Source organism: Podarcis tiliguerta (assembly GCF_965153285.1).
Source record: "Podarcis tiliguerta genome assembly, chromosome: 13".
Lineage (NCBI taxonomy): Eukaryota > Metazoa > Chordata > Lepidosauria > Squamata > Lacertidae > Podarcis > Podarcis tiliguerta.
The window spans coordinates 51762377-51782730 of record NC_139546.1 but is presented as its reverse complement, the minus strand read 5'-3'; the positions used below and the strand labels follow the sequence as shown (position 1 = coordinate 51782730).

Here is a 20354-nt window from a genome sequence, read left to right as displayed (position 1 = left end):
GGGAGGAGCCTGGGTGGTGGGAGGAGCTAAGGCAGAAAGCCCCGCAAGGGGTGGCATGTTTGGGTTAGTCCTTTGCCAGCTCCGAAAGCGGAAATTCCTGACGTGCCCTGGTTTTCGGATGTAAAGATGGCATCGGGGGGGAATTTTGCTGAATTAGCAAAATGTTGGGAAACCCGGATGGATGGCAACGCGATGGGGAAAGCGGCAGAAACAACTCCCAAATCTAAAAATCGCTTTTAAAAAGCTCAACAATTTGGGTTTGTCCCCCCCCCCCAAAAAATGCTCAATGACTCTGTGGACGTCAGGAAATATGGCAACCCTACAAAAGGGGTATTTTTTAAAAGCCCTATATGGCCTAGGACCCTTGTATCCACGGGACAGCCTCTCCTGGTATGTCCCACGGAGGACCTTATGGTCTTCAAACAAAAACATCTTGGAGGTCCCGGGCCACAGGGAGGTCAGACTGGCCTCAACCAGAGCCAGGGCCTTTTCGGCTGTGGCCCCGATCTGGTGGAACGCTCTGCCCCAAGAGACTAGGACCCAGCGGGACTTGACTTCTTTCCGCAAGACAGAGCTGTTCCACCAGGCCTCTGGCCAAGGCACAGCCAGACCCCCTCCTTCGCTAATCCTCACAGAACTCTAGCCCAATGGTTGCCATCAATTTGATTCAGAATTGATTTTAGAATGAATTGATTTTAGAATGCTGTGTTACTTTTATTGTTGTTAGCCGCTCTGAGCCCGGCATCGGCTGGGGAGGGCAGGATGTAAATAAATTATTACAGTGGTGCCCCGCAAGACGAATGCCTCGCAAGACAGAAAACCCGCAAGACGAAAGGGTTTTCCGTTTTCAGAGGCGCTTCGCAAGACAAATTTCCCTATGGGCTTGCTTCGCAAGACGAAAATGTCTTGCGATTTAAAGCGCTAAGCTGCTAATAGCCTTTTAGCAGCTAATCCGCTAATCCCTTAAGCCTTTAATAGGTGTTAATAGCCCTTAAACTGCTAATAGCACTAATAGCGCTAATCCGCTAATGGGCTTGCTTCGCAAGACGAAAAAACCGCAAGACGAAAAGACTCGCGGAACGGATTCTTTTCATCTTGCGAGGCACCACTGTATTATTATTATCATTATTATTATGTTTATTATGTTTATGGTTCCTCCCCTCTCCAGGCACCAAAGTCTACATCGACCCTTTCACCTACGAAGACCCAAATGAGGCTGTGCGCGAGTTTGCCAAAGAGATCGACGTCTCGTACGTCAAAATCGAGGAGGTCATTGGCGCAGGTAAGGACCGACGCCTTAGGTTGCAGCGGGTTGGGCTAGATGACCTTTGGGTGTCGCGACCCTTCTATGATTCTAAGTCACAGGCAATCGTAGTTGTGACCTTCACCTGCCTGAGTCTGGCTCCTGCATCGGGGCCAGGTTTCCTCCCCGTCTCCCCGCGAAATCCCGGCGGGGGATCCCTGCGTGAACGGATCCCCATCTCCCTGCTCCCTCCCCTGAGTCTCTCTTCCCGCAGGCGAGTTTGGGGAGGTTTGCCGCGGTCTCCTGAAAGTGCCCGGGAAGAAGGAAATCTACGTGGCCATCAAGACCCTGAAAGGCGGCTACACCGAGAAGCAGCGGCGGGAGTTTCTCAGCGAGGCCAGCATCATGGGGCAGTTTGAGCACCCCAATATCATCCGCCTGGATGGGGTTATCACGAACAGCGTCCCCGTCATGATCGTCACCGAGTTCATGGAGAACGGAGCCCTGGACTCCTTCCTCCGGGTAAGGAGGGAGGCAGGAGCCAAGAGAGGGCTGGGGGGTGCAGGCCAGAGGGGGTAGGGTCCCCCCGATACTTAAGAAAAGCTCAGGAGGCTTTTGCCCAACCTCACCCTAATAATAATAATAATAATAATAATAATAATAATAATAATAATAATGATTTATTATGTATACCCCGCCCATCTGGCTGAGTCTCCCCAGCCACTCTGGGCGGCTTCCAATCAAGTGTTAAAAACAATACAGCATCAAATATTAAAAACTTCCCTGAACAGGGCTGCCTTCAGATGTCTTTTAAAGATAGGATAGCTGACATCTGAAGGGAGGGTGTTCCACAGGGTGGGCGCCACTACCGAGAAGGCCCTCTGTCTGGTTCCCTGTAACCTCACTTCTCGCAATGAGGGAACTGCCAGAAGGCCCTCGGCCTTAACACCTGAAGACAGCCCTGTTTAAAGGGAAAGGTAAAGGGATCTCTGACCATTAGGTCCAGTTGTGGCCGACTCTGGGGTTGTGGCGTTCATCTCTCTTTATTGGCCGAGGGAGCTGGTCTACAGCTTCCGGGTCATGTGGCCAGCATGACTAAGCCGCTTCTGGCGAACCAGAGCAGCGCACGGAAACGCCATTTACCTTCCTGCCGGAGCGGTACCTATTTATCTACTTGCACTGGTGTGCTTTCAAATTGCTAGGTTGGCAGGAGCTGGGACCGAGGAATGGGAGCTCACCCCGTCATTGCGGGGATTCGAACCACCGACCTTCTGATCGGCAAGTCCTATGCTCTGTGGTTTAACCCACAGCGCCACCCGCGTCCCAGCCCTGTTTAGGGAAGCTTTTAAAGTTTGATGCATTACGGTATTTTAATATTTTGTTGGAAGCCGCCCAGAGTGGCTGGGAAAGCCCAGCCAAATGAGCGGGGTATAAATAAATTATTATTATTATTATTATTATTATTATTATTATTATTATTATTACTACTACTATTATTACTGTAATCTCAATGGAGGCTTTTTCACCCGAATTCCCCAATTTGTCACATCTTTTGGCTGCATCGACTCCAAGCGACTGACAATATCTTTACGAAACACATGCAGACATGGGAAGCATATATAATATATATACCGTATTTTTTGCTCTATAAGACTCACTTTTTCCCTCCTAAAAAGTAAGGGGAAATGTGTGTGCATCTTATGGAGTGAATGCAGGTTGCATAGCTATCATAGAAGCCAGAACAGCAAGAGGGATTGCTGCTTTCACTGCGCAGCAATCCCTCTTGCTGTTCTGGCTTCTGAGATTCAGAATATTTTTTTTCTTGTTTTCCTCCTCCAAAAACGAGGTGCGTCTTGTGGTCTGGTGCGTCTTATAGAGCGAAAAATACGGTAATTAGTTTTGCTTCATACGCAGCTAGATGTTTTGGCGGGTGGGTTGTCGAAAACATCTGGGGAGGGCCTTGAGTCGACGAAGGGTTAAGTTTCCACTGGCTCCCCTAACTCGGCCTTTCTCAATCTGGAGGGGTCCCCAGATGTCGGGACTACAACTCCCATCATCCACGGACCGCGCACGCTTGGGATGATGGGCGTTGTAGTCCGCCAACATCCCACGGCTGAGAAGGGCTGCCTGTGACTGCTCCTAAGTCTCCTTCCCTGTCTCGCTTTTCCGCAGCTGAACGACGGACAGTTCACCCCCATCCAGCTGGTGGGGATGTTGCGGGGGATCGCGTCCGGCATGCGCTACCTCTCTGACATGAGCTACGTCCACCGGGATTTAGCCGCCCGCAACATCCTGGTCAACAGCAACCTGGTCTGCAAAGTCTCCGATTTCGGCTTGTCTCGCTTTCTCGAAGAGAATTCGTCCGACCCCACCTACACCAGTTCGCTGGTACGGAAAATTGGTTTTGTGTTTCCCCCGCTCTCGATACTACAGTGGTGCCTCGCAAGACGAAATTAATTCGTTCTGCGAGTTTTTTCGTTCTATGAGTTTTTTCGTCTCGCGAAGCACCGCTGTGTATTGACGGTTTCCCATAGGAATGCATTGGCGGTTTTTTAAAAAAAGGCGCAAGACGTTTTGTCTTGCGAAGCAAGCCCATAGGGAAATCCGTCTTGCGAAGCAACTCAGAAAACGAAAAACTCTTTCGTCTTGCGAGTTTTTCGTCTTCCGAGGCATTCGTCTTGCGGGGCACCACTGTATTCTATTCTGTTCTGTTCTTTATTTGTTTCATAAAATGTGTATACCGCTTCATTGCAGAAGGAAACCTCAAAGCGGTTTACCAAAAAAGGACAAAACTATCGCCAAAAGATGTACAACCATCATTTAAAACATGCAGAAAGTTATACGTCAGCAGAGTTGACGTAAACACAAGCCGTAGGAAATAACTTAAAGGGAGTAAGAAGGTTAGATTGGTGAATAGGTTTGAATTGGTTACGTGGTAAGACTGCAATATAAAATAAGGAACCGCCAGGGGGGAGGGAGTCAAAGAAAAAACAGGTTGAATTTGTTTAGATTATATTTTTGTTGTTGAAATATTGTAAAATGCAAAAATGGAAACTTTTTTTAAAAAAAGAAAAATGCAGAAAGTTAACACCGCAGTAGAACAGAGCAAACCAAATTTAAACACAGGCTTTCTGAACTTCTGGGTAAAAAGGTAAAGAGACCCCTGACCGTTAGGTCCAGTCGTGTCCAACTCTGGGGTTGCGGTGCTCATCTCGCTTTACTGGCCGAGGGAGCCAGCGTTCAGCTTCCGGGTCATGTGGCCAGCATGACTAAGCTGCTTCTGGCGAACCAGAGCAGCTCACGGAAACGCTGTTTACCTTCCCGCCGGAGTGGTACCTATTTATCTACTTGCACTGGTGTGCTTTCGAACTGCTAGGTTGGCAGGAGCAGGGACCGAGCAACGGGAGCTCACCCCATCGCGGGGATTCGAACCGCCATCCTTCTGATGGGCAAGTCCTAGGCTCTGTGGTTTAACCCACAGCGCCACCCACTGCCTAAATGAGAATGCCTTCGGCAGGCGTCAGAAACAAAACAGTGAGGGCACCTGTCCAATGTCATTAGGCAAGGAGTTCCAAATATTGAGTTCTTACAGATGTAGATGAGGTATCAGGTGGCAATTTTAGCAGTGCTGGTTCCCCAGATCTCAGCAGTCAAAGGGGCGCATGTGGGATGAACTGGTCCCAAGTTCTTAAGGGCTTACGTTACACCTTGAGTTACACCTTGAATTCGGAACGGCTTTGGTCCGGCGCAGTGAGCTACAGGGCCGAGCAGGAATTCGAACCTGGGTCTCTCTCAGGTTCTGGTCCACCACTTAAGCTCTGCATCTCACGAGGAACCCAGGCATCCTGGGAGACGAGGTGAGGGCCAGCGCCCGGGGTGTCTGTGTGTCAGAAGCCTCTGCCGCGCTCCTCTTCTTCCATCGGTCGATCCTCCTGATCTCTCTCCTCAGGGCGGGAAGATCCCGATCCGGTGGACGGCCCCGGAAGCCATTGCCTTCCGCAAGTTCACCTCCGCCAGCGACGTCTGGAGCTACGGGATCGTCATGTGGGAAGTCATGTCTTTCGGCGAGAGGCCATATTGGGACATGTCAAACCAGGATGTGAGTGCCTCCCCTGCCCTCATCCAGCCTGCCCTCATGCCCTCAGATGTTCTGGACTACAGTTCCCATCAGCCCCCAGGCCAGCACGGCCATTTCAGCCTACAGCTCCCATCAGCCCGTAGCCAGCGTGGCCATTTTGGCCTACAGCTCCCATCAGCCCCTGGGCAGAGCAGCCATTTTGGCCTACAGCTCCCATCAGCCCCCAGCCGGGGCGGCCATTTTGGCCTACAGCTCCCATCAGCCCCCAGCCGGGGCGGCCATTTTGGCCTACAGCTCCCATCAGCCCCTGGGCAGAGCAGCCATTTTGGCCTACAGCTCCCATCAGCCCGTAGCCAGCGTAGCCATTTTGGCCTACAGCTCCCATCAGCCCCCAGCCAGTGTGGCCATTTTGGCCTACAGCTCCCATCAGCCCCTGGGCAGAGCAGCCATTTTGGCCTACAGCTCCCATCAGCCCATAGCCAGCGTGGCCATTTTGGCCTACAACTCCCATCAGCCCCCAGGCAGGGCGGCCATTTTGGGCTGCGGCTGGTTGGAGCCTGATGGGAGTTGTAGTCCCTGCTTTTGAAACCTCTTATCGGCTTACAGATAAGCAACCTCTCCCACATTTTTTTCTCAGCCCGCCACCCCCCATTTTATTTTCTGATGATCCTCTTGTCGGATGGCCCTCTGTTGTTGTTGTTTTTTAAGCTGAGGTTCATGGGTGGCAATGGGGTTGGACTAGATGTCCTTCAGGGGGCCCTCCCATGATTCTGTGATTCTGCCCCCCAGGTGATAAACGCTATCGAGCAGGACTACCGGCTCCCGCCCCCTACGGACTGCCCCACTTCGCTGCACCAGCTGATGCTGGACTGCTGGCAGAAGGACCGCAACACCCGGCCCCGATTCGCCCAGATCGTCAACTCCTTGGACAAGCTGATCCGGAACCCGGCCAGCCTCAAGATCGTCTCGCGGGGGAACGGAGGGTGAGTCCGGATGAGGCCCCAAGGATATGTAGTTCTCATCCACCCCCACGTTAATTCTCACAACGCCCCTTTGAGGTAGGCTAGACCGTGGGCAAGCGACTGGCTCCCCTGGGCAAGTGATTTGACCCCCGCTGTCCCGGGTCCAACGCTCTAACCACTACACCACCGCTGCCTCTCCAAGGAAATAGCTTCCAACCAGGAGTTGCCATTGAGGATTGAACCCGGGGCCTTCCGCTCACGAGGCAAAGGCTCTGCCATTAAGCCGCAGCCCTTCTCTAGGACTGAATGTGGGTTTGGGGGACCCATATCTGGGGGCTTGCGGACACGGTCAGATTTCAGAGATGGCCACCCCGGGATAATTGACCAGTGCAGAATCATAGAGTTGGAAGGTACAGGCAACACCCCATTTACACGAGGTCAAGGCATAATAATAGTAATTTATTATTTATACCCCGCCCATCTGGCTGGGTTTCCCCAGCCACTCTGGGCGGCTTCCAACCAAATATTAAAAACAATACAGCCTCAGACATTAAAAACTTCCCTAAACAGGGCTGCCTTCAGTTGTCTTTTAAAATAAAATACAGTGGTACCTCGGGATGCAAACGGGATCCATTCCGGAGCCCCATTCGCATCCCGAACAGAATGTAAGACGCATGGTGCGTTTCGCCGCTTCCGTGCATGCGCGCCATGTCATTTTGACCATCTGTGCATGCGCGAGCGGAGAAACCCGGAAGTAATGCGCTCCGTTACCTCCGGGTCGCCGCGGAGCGCAACACAAAAGCGCTCAACCTGAAGCATATTTATCACGAGGCATGACTGTAGTTGTTTATCTCTTTGACATCTGGAGGGAGGGCGTTCCACAGGGTGGGAGCCACCACCAAGAAGGCCCTCTGCTTGGTTCCCTGTAGCTTTGCTTCTCGCAGGGAGGGAACTGCCAAAAGGCCCTCGGTGCTGGACCTCAGTGTCCGGGCAGAACGATGGGGGTGGAGATACTCCTTCAGGTCTTTGAGGCCGTTTAGGGCTTTCAAGGTCAGCACCAACACTTTGAATTATGCTCGGAAACGTGCATCACCTCGAACCCAGAACGGGCACAGAAAGGGACAGAAATGGGGTCTAGCAATCCCACCAGCATTTGAGGGTTTTCAGAGGGTGTTTGCAGGCTTTTCCCACGGCATTCCCAATCCACACAATTTCACGTGCCTCAGAACGTTACCCCTGCGTAAATGGGGAGAGTTCCTTGTTTGTTTGTTTTTCAGCCAGTTATTTTTTTAGCGGTTTCCCATAATTTTTAACAAATTGTGGTACTAGTTAGTGCAAATTTAATACGGATTTAAAGGCCGACTTCCGTGAGTCTATGGCTTCTGTCTCCCTCACCTTCACCACCGTAACCCTACTGAAATGACTGCCCTGCTCACTCACTCACTCTCTCTCTCTCCTTCCGCCCCCCATCATCTCAGGCCGTCCCACCCCCTCCTGGACCAGCGCCTCCCCCATTACTCCTCCTTCGCGTCCATCGGCGACTGGCTCCGCGCCATCAAGATGGGGCGCTACGAAGAGAATTTCGCCGGCGCCGGGTTCACCTCCTTTGAGCTGGTCAGCCAGCTCTCCACCGAGTGAGTGAGCCTGCGGGGCAAGGAGGGTCCCTTGTGGGTGGGGAGACGGGGCCGCGAGTTCGAGCTGCGGCGGTAATGCCGCACTGAAATCGCATCTGTGGTTCCCGCACATCGGGGTTGGACTAGATGACCGCATGGGGTCCCTTCCAACTGTGGTGACTCCTATCTCCTCCTCTCTTGGCTTTCCCTCTCCAGAGACCTCCTCCGGATCGGCGTGACGTTGGCCGGACATCAGAAGAAAATCTTGTCCAGCATTCAGAACATGCGTGTTCAGAGCAAATCGGGCTCCTCATTGGGACCCTATTGACCACGGCAGAGGAAGGAAACAGTCCAAAATTATTGCGTTTTGACCGCTCTTCTCCCTCCTCAATCAAACGGTGACAATTGTGGCCTCTTGACTTGGGACATCGGCTGCCTCCCTCCTTCCTGCTCGTCTCTCTTATTTTTCACTTATTTTTCAGTTTTGGAACATCATATTCCGTGGGGAGTAATTCGGCTTTTTCCCTCCCCCGCCACGTATCCTCTCATCCTTTGGCACGGAAAGGGATGGAAAGATAATTTAACTGTTCGAGCGCGATGAGGATAGTCGTTCTTCTTCGTCCTTTTTTGCCAGTCAAGTTGCCACAAACACAAAGGAGTCGCTTTTGGTACCCGCCGGGCCGCTTTCCAAGATGGCCGACCGCAGCGCCGACAAAGATGGCCGCCAAACCCCCAGCGTCTTCCGTCCCTGCCGTCCCCTGGGCCTCGGCGTCTTCGCGTGACCTTCCGTGGTGCCGAAACGTCTGAACGTTGGAAAAGCCAAAGATGGCCTCCCGCTGGCCAAGTTTCCCGGACCGCAGTTCGCGCCGCAAAATGGCCGCCCTCCCGCTGTCTTCTGGAGCGGCTGGCCTGTTTGTTGGAGGTTGCAAGGTGGCTGCCTGGTGGGAGGAATGAGGTGGCGAAGGAAAGGGAAATGAAATCCCTTTGCCACCTGGCCTTCAAGATGGCCACCCCTCTCTGCTTGATGGCAACGTTTTCAAAATGGAGGCTGTTGGATCACTGTCTTTCTGCCATTTTGGGGTGTGTTTTAAAAACTTCGGCCCACCATGGTGCTGTATGGAGGATTTGTGTGGGATGATCACCAGAGGCCTTATACAATTTGTCGTCCGTCCTTTTGGGGTGATGGGAGGGTGGCCGCCCGTTGTCTACCGATTTCTAGAAATGGGGAGCCTTACTTGAATCTAAATGGACATATTCCATTATAATAAAGGGACGGGGGTCAAGGTTTCTGCACACTTTGACGTGCAGCCCCTGACTCTCCCCGTCCCAAAAGCCAAAGAGGGACTGTCATTGGCATGCCGCTGGCAGTGCCGCATTCGCCAGAGTGCAACTTGTCGCCACATTCAAAGCTGGTGGGAAACGGCAGCTGTGTAGTGATGTCATCAGGAGCAGGAGTGATGTCACCTCTGCCTGCCGAATCTATGAGATTTCAAGGACGCACATGCCACGGAGAAGGGTTAAACCGCCGCGTTGAAATAACCATATGACAATCAGAAGACTCTGCACTTTCTGATGATGTCACTGTGATGATGTCACAGGAGGGAAAAGCGAAGCTTTTGCTCTGGGATATCTCAAGCTGCCTTTTTATGGCGTTCGCCACTCGAGACCAATAATACCATAGAGACTGTTAAGGATGTCCTGGGCACTGGACTGCGATGTCATCGTGGCGCGAGAGCAAGACCGTTCTCTCTGTGACATCATCTCCGTGTGACTGCGGGTGTTGGGAGAACCGGCGGCCGACGCCGGTGGAAGGAGATGCCTGGTTTCGCTCTCTTGATGACATCGAAACAAAGTGCCTCCAGATAAAGTGTGGGCGCTGAGAGGTGATGTCACGGGAACAGGCCTGTGATGTCGTTACAAAGCGCTTCTCTTTTGTATCATTTTGTTAACCTTCATATTGAAGGTGGTGATTTTGCTTTTTATTAAAAAAACAAAAAAAGTATACGAAACCGAGGGGAATATTGCTGCCTGGGTTGGGTGTGTGTGTGGAGTGGAACAGGGGACGCGAATTGTCATGGGGGGGGCAGAATTTGATGCTGCAATTATACTCCCTCCTCCTCAAAGGTTCAAGGGTCCCAGGGTGCCAAATTTAAAGCATTGGGTTCCAGATTCCACAGCAGTGGGGATTTCCGTTCCCCGTCTACCTGGATTCGCAAACTTTCTTTTTGTCTCCCAGCAGGAAGAGTGGCTAGTAGCCTGTGACAGCCGTATTCATCCTCCACAAAATTGTCTTAAATCCAGGCATAGGCAAACTCGGCCCACCAGATGTTTTGGGACTACAACTCCCATCATCCCTAGCTAACAGGACCGGTGGTCAGGGATGGTGGGAGTTGTAGTCCCAAAAACATCTGGAGGGCCACGTTTGCCTATGCCGGTCTAGACCTCTTTTGGCAGCTAAGACAGGCTGGCAAGGCATTAAAAGCTCTTCGTGGACTGCCCAGGTTACGGGGCTGGATCCGCTCCTCAACCCTCGTTATGATCGTCAGAAAAGTCTCATCCCAAGCCACCCCATGGAAGCAACACATTATTAGTTCTGGTTTGGGGCGTTGGGAGTCCACAGGGCACCAGGTTGGGGACGACTGGCTAAATTGAACTGCCATATGGAAGGGCAGTCTATCTGAATATCTGCTGGAACCTAGGAGGAGCCTGCTTTTCACAGTGGCCAAGCAGAGTTATATAGGGATTTTTGTTGTTTAGTTGTTTAGTTGTGTCCGCCTCTTCGTGGCCCCCAGGACCAGAGCACGCCAGGCACTTCTGTCTTCCACTGCCTCCCGCAGTTTGGTCAAACTCATGCTGGTAGCTTCGAGAACACTGTCCCGCCATCTCGTCCTCCGTCGTCCCCTTCTCCTTGTGCCCTCCATCTTTCCCAACATCAGGGTCTTTTCCAGGGAGTCTTCTCTTCTCAGGAGGTGGCCAAAGTCTGGGAGCCTCAGCTTCAGGATCTGTCCTTCCAGTGAGCACTCAGGGCTGATTTCCTTCAGAATGGAGAGGTTTTATCTTCTTGCAGTCCATGGGACTCTCAAGACTCTCCTCCAGCACCGTAATTCAAAAGCATCCATTCTTTGGCGATCAGCCTTCTTTATGGTCCAGCTCTCACTTCCTTACATCACTACTGGGAAAACCATAACCTTAACTATGCGGACCTTTGTTGGCAAGGTGATGTCTCTGCTTTTTAAGATGCTGTCTAGGTTTGTCAGTGCTTTTCTCCCAAGAAGCAGGCGTCTTTTAATTTCGTGGTTGCTGTCATCATCTGCAATGATCATGGAGCCCAAGGAAGTAAAATCTCTCACTCATAGATATATATACTTACTTATTTGATTTCTATAGTGCCCTTCACCCAGGCACCACAAGATGGTATATCATCTGAAAACACAAAATAATACATAAGGGAATCCCACCAGCGGGATCTGAGTGCGAGAGTGACCGTCTCCCCTCCTGTGGTGTCCGGCAATTGGTACTCTAAAGCATTGTTACCTCTGACCGTGGAGCCATCGCTAGGCCTCTCCTCCTACATGCATTTGTCTAGACCTCTTCTGAAGCCATCTAGGCCAGTGGCCGTCGCTGCCTCCTGCAACAGGGAGTTCCATAGGTTAACTGCACCCGGCGGAGCTACGTTTGGGGAGCTAGCGGGAGAGAGGGCTGTTGGCTCAGGAACGGCTCATGGGCTTTCCAGAGACAGCGGTTGCTGTGCCGGATGAGGCCCGTTTGGTCAAATCCTGCTTAACTTTATGACCGTAAGAGCCGTTCGACGGTGGAATAGTCTCGGGGAGGTTTGTGGGCGCTCCTTCCTCGGAGGTTTTTAAGCAGATGGCCATCTGTCATGGATGCTTTAATGATGATAACAATAATAATAAATAATAATAATAATTTATTATTTATACCCCGCCCATCTGGCTGAGTTTTCCCAGCCACTCTGGGCGGCTCCCAATCAAGTGTTAAAAACAGTACAGCGTTAAATACTAAAAGCTTCCCTAAACAGGGCTGCCTTCAGATGTCTTCTGAATGTCAGGTAGTTGTTTATCTCTTTGACATCTGGTGGGAGGGTGTTCCACTGGGCGGGCGCCACTACCGAAAAGGCCCTCTGCCTGGTTCCTGTAACTTGGCTTCTTGCAATGAGGGAACTGCCAGAAGGCCCTCAGAGCTGGACCTCAGTGTCCGGGCTGAACGATGGGGGTGGAGACGCTCCTTCAGGTCTACTGAGCCTTTGAGGCCGTTTAGGGCTCTAAAGGTCAGCACCAACACTTTGAATTGTGCTTGGAAACGTACTGGGAGCCAATGCAGATCTCTCAGGACTGGTGTTATATGGTCTCAGCGGTGGCTCCCAGTCCCCAGTCTAGCTGCCGCATTCTGGATTAGTTGTAGTTTCTGGGTCACCTTCAAAGGTAGCCCCACGTAGAGCGCATGGCAGTAGTCCAAGCGGGAAACAACTAGAGCCTGTGCCACTCTGGCGAGACACTCTGCGGGCAGGGAGGGTCTCAGCCTAGTAGTTGAGATTGCGGCCTTGCGCGGGGTTGGTCTAGATGACCCTCAGGGACCCCTCCAGTACCGTGATTTTTTGGAACTCTCCATCCAAGCTGGACCCAGAGTTCCTGGATCCTTCGCACCGCTCTGGAGCGGGAGAGAGAGCAAGTAAAGGAAAAGGGAGAACGTTCCCCACCCAAAATAGCAGGAAGCGTGGAAGGAAACTGACTGGGCAGAAATCCATTGAGAAGACTCCTTTTTTCCAGGGAAGGGAAGCCGCAGGTCAGATTCCTTCTGCAGAGACACAATGGGGGTTAATGGCTCTCTTGATTTATCGGCGTTCCGCGGGCCAAGCCCATGTCGATCCCATGCAGCTGGCTCCCACTCAAAGGACCTAAAACTGCTTTTTTGGGGGGCTGGGTGTCCCGGAAGCCCAACCCAAGAGGGAGGCAGATCTGAAATGTGGCAGAGACGTGAGGCTCGTGCAAATTCGGGAACTCCGAATCCAAATGCGGCCACATTCCTTCTGGAAAATGTAGTCCAGAGGGACCCTTTAAAAATAATATTGGAAGGTTTTAGCGTCCACTAAGGCCTGCAGCCCAACCCAGTTTAAGCCAGAATGTTCACTCTGCAAATGGATTTGAAAACCTTGCACCCGGGTTTTTTGCCTTTTTTTGCTCGGGTTGGTAGCACAGGTTACCAGCAGGTTCACAAAACTACGGTTCCCAGAGGTCTCTTAAATGGGGGCGGGGGCAGCCAGCAATAACAATGAGACTTTAAGGCAGGGGTCAGCAGTTTTTTTCAGCAGGGGGCCGGTCCACTGTCCCTCAGACCTTGTGGGGGGGCCAGATGATATTTGGGGGGGGGGGATGAACGAATTCCTATGCCCCACGAATAACCCACAGATGCATTTTAAATAAAAGGACAAATTCTACTCATGTGAAAGCACAATTTAGAAGGCGATTGGGCTGGATTTGGCCCCCGGGGCCTTTGTTTGCCTACCCGCGCTTTAAGGCAGTGATCCTCTATCCGGTTACCCTAGAGGCAAATCCTTCTAAACTTAAGCATTTGCTTCCGAGTAATTTCAGGGACGCGGGTGGTGCTGTGGTCTAAACCACAGAGCCTAGAACTTGCCAATCAGAAGGTCGGCAGTTCGAATCCCCGCGACGGGGTGAGCTCCTGTTGCTCGGTCCCTGCTCCTGCCAACCTAGCAGTTTGAAAGCACACCAGTGCAAGTAGATAAAGAGGTACCGCTCCGGCGGGAAGGTAAACGGCGTTTCCGTGCGCTGCTCTGCTTCGCCAGAAGCGGCTTAGTCCTGCTGGTCACATGACCCGGAAGCTGTACGCCGGCTCCCTCGGCCAGTAAAGAGAGATGAGCGCCGCAACCCCAGAGTCGGCCACGACTGGACCTAATGGTCAGGGGGCCCTTTACCTTTACCTAATTTCAGTCAGCAGAGCACAAGAATCTCAGGGTTGTGGATTCAAGGTCCACATTGGGTGAAAGATTCCAGCATTGCAGCGGGTTGGGCTGGATGACCCTCGGGGTCCCTACCACTTGTCTACGATTTGCCGGTGTCTAGGACAACACGGCCAAGCGCTTCCCGTCTATGATTTACTTCCAATCCTCACGATAACTTGCAAGGCAGGGGCAGGGACCGTGTGTGGCTCTGCAGATTTATGGAATCCTAGAATTGTGGCCGAAGAATGGATGCTTTTGAATTCTGGTGCTGGAGGAGACTCTTGAGAGTCCCATGGACTGCAAGAAGATCCAACCTCTCCATTCTGAAGGAAATCAGCCCTGAGGGCTCACTGGAAGGACAGATCCTGAAGCTGAGGCTCCAAGACTTTGGCCACCTCATGAGAAGAGAAGACTCCCTGGAAAAGACCCTGATGTTGGGAAAGATGGAGGGCACAAGGAGAAGGGGACGACAGAGGATGAGATGGTGGGACAGTGTTCTCAAAGCTACCAGCATGAGTTTGACCAAACTGCGGGAGGCAGTGGAAGACAGGAGGGCCTGGCGTGCTCTGGTCCAGGGGGCCACGAAGAGGCGGACACGACTAAACGACTAAACAACAACAAGAAGAATTGTGGCATTGGAAGAGAGCAAATTGGCATCTACTCCAATCTCTTGCAGTGCAGGAATGAAAGCTATCGATCGCATTTCTGTTTTGCTTTCCCTTCAAATTAATCCCTAAGTGGAACTTCCTGGGATCATTCTTTTGGCTCTGGCAATTATGACTATATTATCGCATGGCTCATTTTGCAAAGACTCCCGGTTCTTCCCAATGGCCCACGCAGAATGCAGCTGCCACAAAAACCGCTCCACCCAGTGCAAATTTCTCCTGGGTTCGCTATGGTGCCCCTTGCTGAGTAGAAGTGTCCGTGTTGCGCGCAGGGCTCCTTTCACACATGCAGTTTGGGGTAACCTTCAGACTCCTTTCTGAAGCGTTTCGCAAAGAGGCGGCTGGGGAGAGAGTGTGTGCTGTTGTTTTGCCCTCTCTACTGTTGTAGGAAAAACAAACGCAACCCTCCACAAACCCAGGTTTGTGAAGCGAGGCCACAGGTTTTGCAGAGGAACAGCGACCCCGTGTGGCCTTGCTGAGCTGTGCCGCCCCTGGAAATCTGTAAAGCTTTGTGGAAAGTCAAGGTAAAGGGACCCCTGACCATTAGGTCCAGTCGTGGCCGACTCTGGGGTTGCGGCGCTCATCTCGCTTTATTGGCCGAGGGAGCCGGCGTACAGCTTCTGGGTCATGTGGCCAGCAGGACTAAGCCGCTTCTGGCAAACCAGAGCAGCGCACGGAAACGCCGTTCACCTTCCCGCCGGACTGGTACCTATTTATCTACTTGCACTTTGACGTGCTTTCGAACTGCTAGGTTGGCAGGAACAGGGACCGAGCGATGGAAGTTCACCCCGTCATTGCGGGGATTCGAACCGCCGACCTTCTGATCGGCAAGTCCTAGGCTCTGTGGTTAAACCCACAGCGCCACCCTCGTCCTGTGTGGAAAGTGCTTGCCGTAAATACATGTTTGCTGGAGACCTTAACCCAGAGGTCAGCAAACTTTTTCAGCAGGGGGGCGGTCCACTATCCCTCAGACCTTGTGGGGGACCAGACTATATTTTGGGGAGGGGGGAATGATTGAATTCCTATGCCCCACAAATAACCCAGAGATGCATTTTAAATAAAAGGGCACATTCTATTCATGTAAAAACACGCTGATTCCTGGACCATCCGCTGGCCGGATTGAGAAGGCGATTGGGCCGTATCCGGCCTCCGGGCCTTAGTTTGCCAACCCATGCCTTAACTCATCATGCCATGCCTTAATTTGCACTCGGGGCTCTCAGGCCTCAGATCCAAAAACCTGTTTCTCATGCCAGACTCCCGTCTCTGAAACACTACTTCCAAGGCTGTGTTTGTGTATTCTCACCCCCTGGCGGCCAGATGGGAAACCCGGAAGCAGGACTGGGGCACAAGAGCCACTCTTGTGATTTCCAGCAGGGCGTAGCCAACATGGCTCGCGGCCCTCGATAGTCCTCCCCTCCTCCTGGTTTGTCCCATCCTCTTTTAAAGCCATCCGAGATGGAAGCAATCTGTGATGGCCTGGGATTCCGATTCGGAGGATGAAACAGAGGAATCCCGGCCTGCACAGGAGTCCCCGCCTCCAGGGCCGGCTGAACTGGGGCCAGGCCTAGATGCTGAAGAGCCTGCACCTGTGGCAGTGCATCAGGAGCTGGCCCCAGGTGAAGCCCTTCTGGCCCCAGAGAGGCTTGACGACTCAGTGGCCACAGGTGAGCCTCCTCCAGGGCCCAGTAACCCTTCGGCCTCTCCTGATCTGCAGAGGTTTAGAGCAGAGAGGCGAAGGGAACTGGTTGCCCCCAGGAGGAGTGCTCGCCTTAAGGCCAGAGGAGGCGGGGCTCCTGGGGGCCGGGACCGCCCCCGGCCTTAGAAGAGGATAAAAGCCCAGTCAGCCCGGCCCCAGGTTGCGGGAGCAACGTCGTTGTTGGCTTCGGACCTTCCTGCGTTCGTGATCCCTGCTCGTGACTATCCGGTACTCCTGTTCCCTGCTCGGCCTCCTGTTCCCGACCATCCGGTGTTCCTGTTCCCTGCACAGCCTCCTGTTCCAGCGTTCCTGTTCACCGCCCGGCACTCTGCCTCGGACCTTGCCCCTCTTCGTGTGGACTTTGCTACACCCAAGGTACCTTACCCCCGGGACCAGCACAGTTTGCTCCCGCCACCTCCCGCACTCCCCCTTCGTCGGGGTGCGTTCGGGAAGAGCCAGAGGCCATGGCTGAACAGGCGGCTGCACTGGTGGCTTTGGCCCAGGAGAACCAGGCCTTGTCTCACACCGTGCAGCAGCTCAGTGACGCGGTTGAGGCACTTCAGCAACGCTTGGAAGCCCTACCGGCTTCTGGGGCCGACGCCCCGGCTCCGGGCAAGTACCCAGTGGCTTTGCCTGAGAAATTTGATGGAGCCCCGGCCAGCTTTCCCATGTTCCTGGCCCAGGCCAAACTGTATATTCAGGGGCGAGCCCGGAACTTTCCTGACGACCGTACCAAGGTGCACTTTTTGATTAGCTTGTTAAAGGACCAGGCGGCCAAGTGGGCGTTGCCGCTACTCAGGCAAGACTCCCCCTTGCTGGCAGACTATACGGGGTTTTGCAATCGTTTGGAGGCCGCGTTCGGCAACCCCCAGAAAGAGAGTCAAGCCAACCGGGCGATTCGGCATTTGAAACAGGGCAAGTCCACGGTGGCCACATATACCACGGAGTTCCGGCTGTTGGCACAGGACTTGACCTGGAATGACTCGGCACTGCGGGACCAGTATCTCGAAGGGCTTTCGGACGAGGTACTGGACCAGTTGGCCACAATGGAACGCCCCACCACGCTGGACACTCTCATTCAACGGAGTCTACAAATAGGCGACCGGTTGGAGGATCGTCGTCAGGCCCGGGGTCGCCGACACTTCCAGTTCACGGCACCAGCTTTTTCCGGCAGCCCCACGGTCACAACTGATTTAACGGAGGAGCCTATGCAGCTCGGGGCAGTGCGGCCACGCCTTTCCCCCGCAGAGAAGGCGCGGCGTCGGGATGGAAATCTCTGTCTTTACTGTGGCGGAAGTGGACACTTCGCTCGGTCCTGCCCTGAGAAACGCCAGCCGCAGGGAAACCGCCAACCCCAGTAGCTGATGGCCCTAGCTACCGGGGGTCCCAAACCGTACAGAATGGGCCCGCACCAATGGACTTGCAACATCTTATGGTTTCGGTACGTTTATACCCTCCAGGTGGGCCCTGGATCCTCACCCATGCTTTGGTAGATTCAGGGGCAACCCGCTCCTATATGGACGCTGCTTTTGCCGCCCATTATCAGGTGCCACTTCGGAACAAGCCAGTACCGGTCCAGGTGGAAGCGATTGACGGACGACTTCTGCGTTCAGGTGCCGTTACTCAGGAGACCCAGCCTCTGGTCCTGTGTCTCCAGCAGCACCGGGAGTTGCGAACTTTGGACATTGCCTCTATGCCCCGCTTCCCCCTGGTGCTCGGGATGGACTGGCTGGAGGCCCACAACGTTCAGATTGACTGGGTCAAACGGACCGTGCACTTCCCAGACCCATGTTCCCATGCTCAATCCGGAACGCTGGCGGCCGCGCCCTCAGAGGAGGCAGCACCCACGCTCCCAGCCGTGTACCAGGACTACCAGGACGTGTTCGAGGAACGGGGGGCAGACCAGCTGCCGCCGCATCGGCCTTTTGACTGCGGCATAGACCTCCAACCCGGAGCGCCTTTACCAGTGAGTCGCTTATATTCCCTAACAGAGCCAGAGCGCGAGGCTTTGCAGGACTTCTTGCGCAAGAACCTGGAGCGTGGGTTCATTAGGCCTTCCACCTCGCCCACCGCGGCGCCGGTGCTTTTTGTTAAGAAGAAATGTGGGGAACTCCGCCCTTGCCATGATTACCGAGCCCTGAACAAAATTACCGTCCCAGACCGGTACCCCTTGCCCCTTATCTCGGAGCTGCTGGAGCGGGTGCAAGGGGCACAGGTGTTCACCAAGCTGGACCTCCGGGGGGCCTACAACTTGATTCGGATCCGAGCCGGGGATGAGTGGAAGACAGCGTTTGGGACCCGGTACGGGCAGTTCGAATATTTGGTTATGCCTTTCGGTTTGTGCAACGCGCCTGCTGTGTTTCAACGCTACATCAACCACGTGTTTCAGGACCTGTTAGACAAGTACGTGGTGGTGTATTTGGATGACATACTGATTTACTCCCGTGACCCGGCTCGCCATGAGGGACATGTCCGGACCGTGCTGCAGCGCTTGCGTGAGCACCGTTTGTACGCAAAGCTCAGCAAGTGCGAGTTCCATCAGCGGACTGTGGACTTCCTTGGTCACCGGCTCTCTCCAGATGGGGTGCAAATGGACCCGGGGAAGGTGACAGCGGTTCAAGAATGGGCGGCACCCCGGAACCGCAAGGACCTACAGCGTTTCCTGGGGTTCGCCAATTACTACCGGACCTTCATCGCTGATTATGCTCATCGCACCACCCCGTTGACCCGGCTACTGCGCCCAAAGACGCCGTTTTCCTGGGACAAGGAGGCAGAGGAGGCGTTTCAGGGGTTGAAGGCCTGTTTCCAGAGGGCACCAATCTTACAACATCCTGACCCCTCTCGACCCTTTGTGGTGGAGACCGACGCTTCCAGTACGGCTCTCGGTGCCGTCTTGTCTCAACAGATTGGTCCTGAAGCGCCACTCTTACCCTGTGCCTTCTATTCCCGCCAGCTCCTACCAGCGGAGCGTAACTATACTGTGTGGGAGCGGGAACTACTGGCCATCAAGGTAGCCTTTGAGGTCTGGCGCCACCATCTTGAGGGGGCACGACATCCGGTGGAGGTGAGAACCGACCACCGGAACCTGGAGTACCTCCAGACCACCCGCAAGCTGAACCAAAGACAGATCCGGTGGGCGTTGTTCTTTTCCCGGTTCCAGTTCCGGATCCGCTACATCCCTAGCTCTCAGAATCAGAAGGCGGATGCCCTGTCCCGGAAACCTGACGACAACGCAGACACGGTACAGCAAGCAGAACCCACCACGATCCTACCTCCGGCTGCATTCCTGGCCACCCAGGAGGCGCAGCCACTGCAGGTTCGGGTGCGGGAACAGCAGCGGGTCGACGCTTGGGCCCAGGATCGACTCCGGGAGCTGGCTGAAGGGTCCAGCCCACAGTATCCGGGGCTGGTCCTGCATCAGGGCCTTCTGCTGCACCACGGTCGTTTGTACATCCCGCCAGGGCCACTACGGCTGGAGGTTCTCCGGATGGCCCATGATGCCCCAGCAGCGGGGCACTTTGGACGGTATCGGACCACCCATCTGGTCAGTCGAGAGTTTTGGTGGCCCCGCCTGAAGGCTGACGTGGCTCGCTACGTTGCTGGTTGTGATGTCTGCCGGCGCGCCAAGGGACCTACCGGGCGACCCCCCGGCCTACTTCAGCCATTGCCAGTTCCACCGCACCCTTGGCACACGGTTTCGTTGGACTTTGTAGTGGACTTACCCTCGTCTCGTGGCTGTACCTGCCTTCTGGTTTTCTCCGACCATTTCACCAAGATGGTGCACTGCGCTCCCTGTCCATCTGTACCCACAGCCAAGGAAACTGCTCAGCTGTACCTTCAGCATGTCTTCCGCCTGCATGGCCTACCTGAGCGCGTGGTGTCCGACCGGGGCGTTCAGTTCACATCCCGGTTCTGGCAAGCACTACACCGGACCCTCGGGACGGAGGTCTGCCTCTCGTCAGCCTACCACCCACAGACCGATGGCCAGACGGAACGGGCGAACGCGGTGCTGGAGCAGTACCTCCGGTGTTACTGCAGCTACCAGCAGGATGACTGGGTCGACCACCTGGCATTGGCGGAGTTCGCCTACAATAACGCGGTGAATGCGTCCACCCAG

The 20354-nt window shown here is 53.9% G+C and overlaps 2 protein-coding genes across 3 annotated transcripts in view; one reads left to right on the top strand and one right to left on the bottom strand.

The window, feature by feature from the left end:
• Positions 1-9905, top strand: part of EPHB4 (EPH receptor B4) — a 52501-nt gene extending 42596 nt beyond the window's left edge. For both annotated transcript variants that reach the window (XM_083410167.1, XM_083410166.1), the window contains 7 exons: positions 1169-1282; positions 1518-1765; positions 3416-3631; positions 5193-5342; positions 6111-6304; positions 7762-7917; positions 8113-9905. In XM_083410167.1, the coding sequence (XP_083266293.1) occupies positions 1169-1282; positions 1518-1765; positions 3416-3631; positions 5193-5342; positions 6111-6304; positions 7762-7917; positions 8113-8224 (1190 nt within the window). In that variant the 3' untranslated portion in view covers positions 8225-9905. The remainder of the gene's footprint in view (positions 1-1168; positions 1283-1517; positions 1766-3415; positions 3632-5192; positions 5343-6110; positions 6305-7761; positions 7918-8112) is intronic.
• Positions 9906-13830: 3925 nt separating this feature from the next.
• The window catches only part of CD68 (CD68 molecule), a 116004-nt gene continuing 109480 nt past the window's right edge, over positions 13831-20354 (bottom strand). The window contains exon 6 of the mRNA XM_083410554.1: positions 13831-13849. Within this exon, the coding sequence (XP_083266680.1) occupies positions 13846-13849 (4 nt within the window). The 3' untranslated portion in view covers positions 13831-13845. The remainder of the gene's footprint in view (positions 13850-20354) is intronic.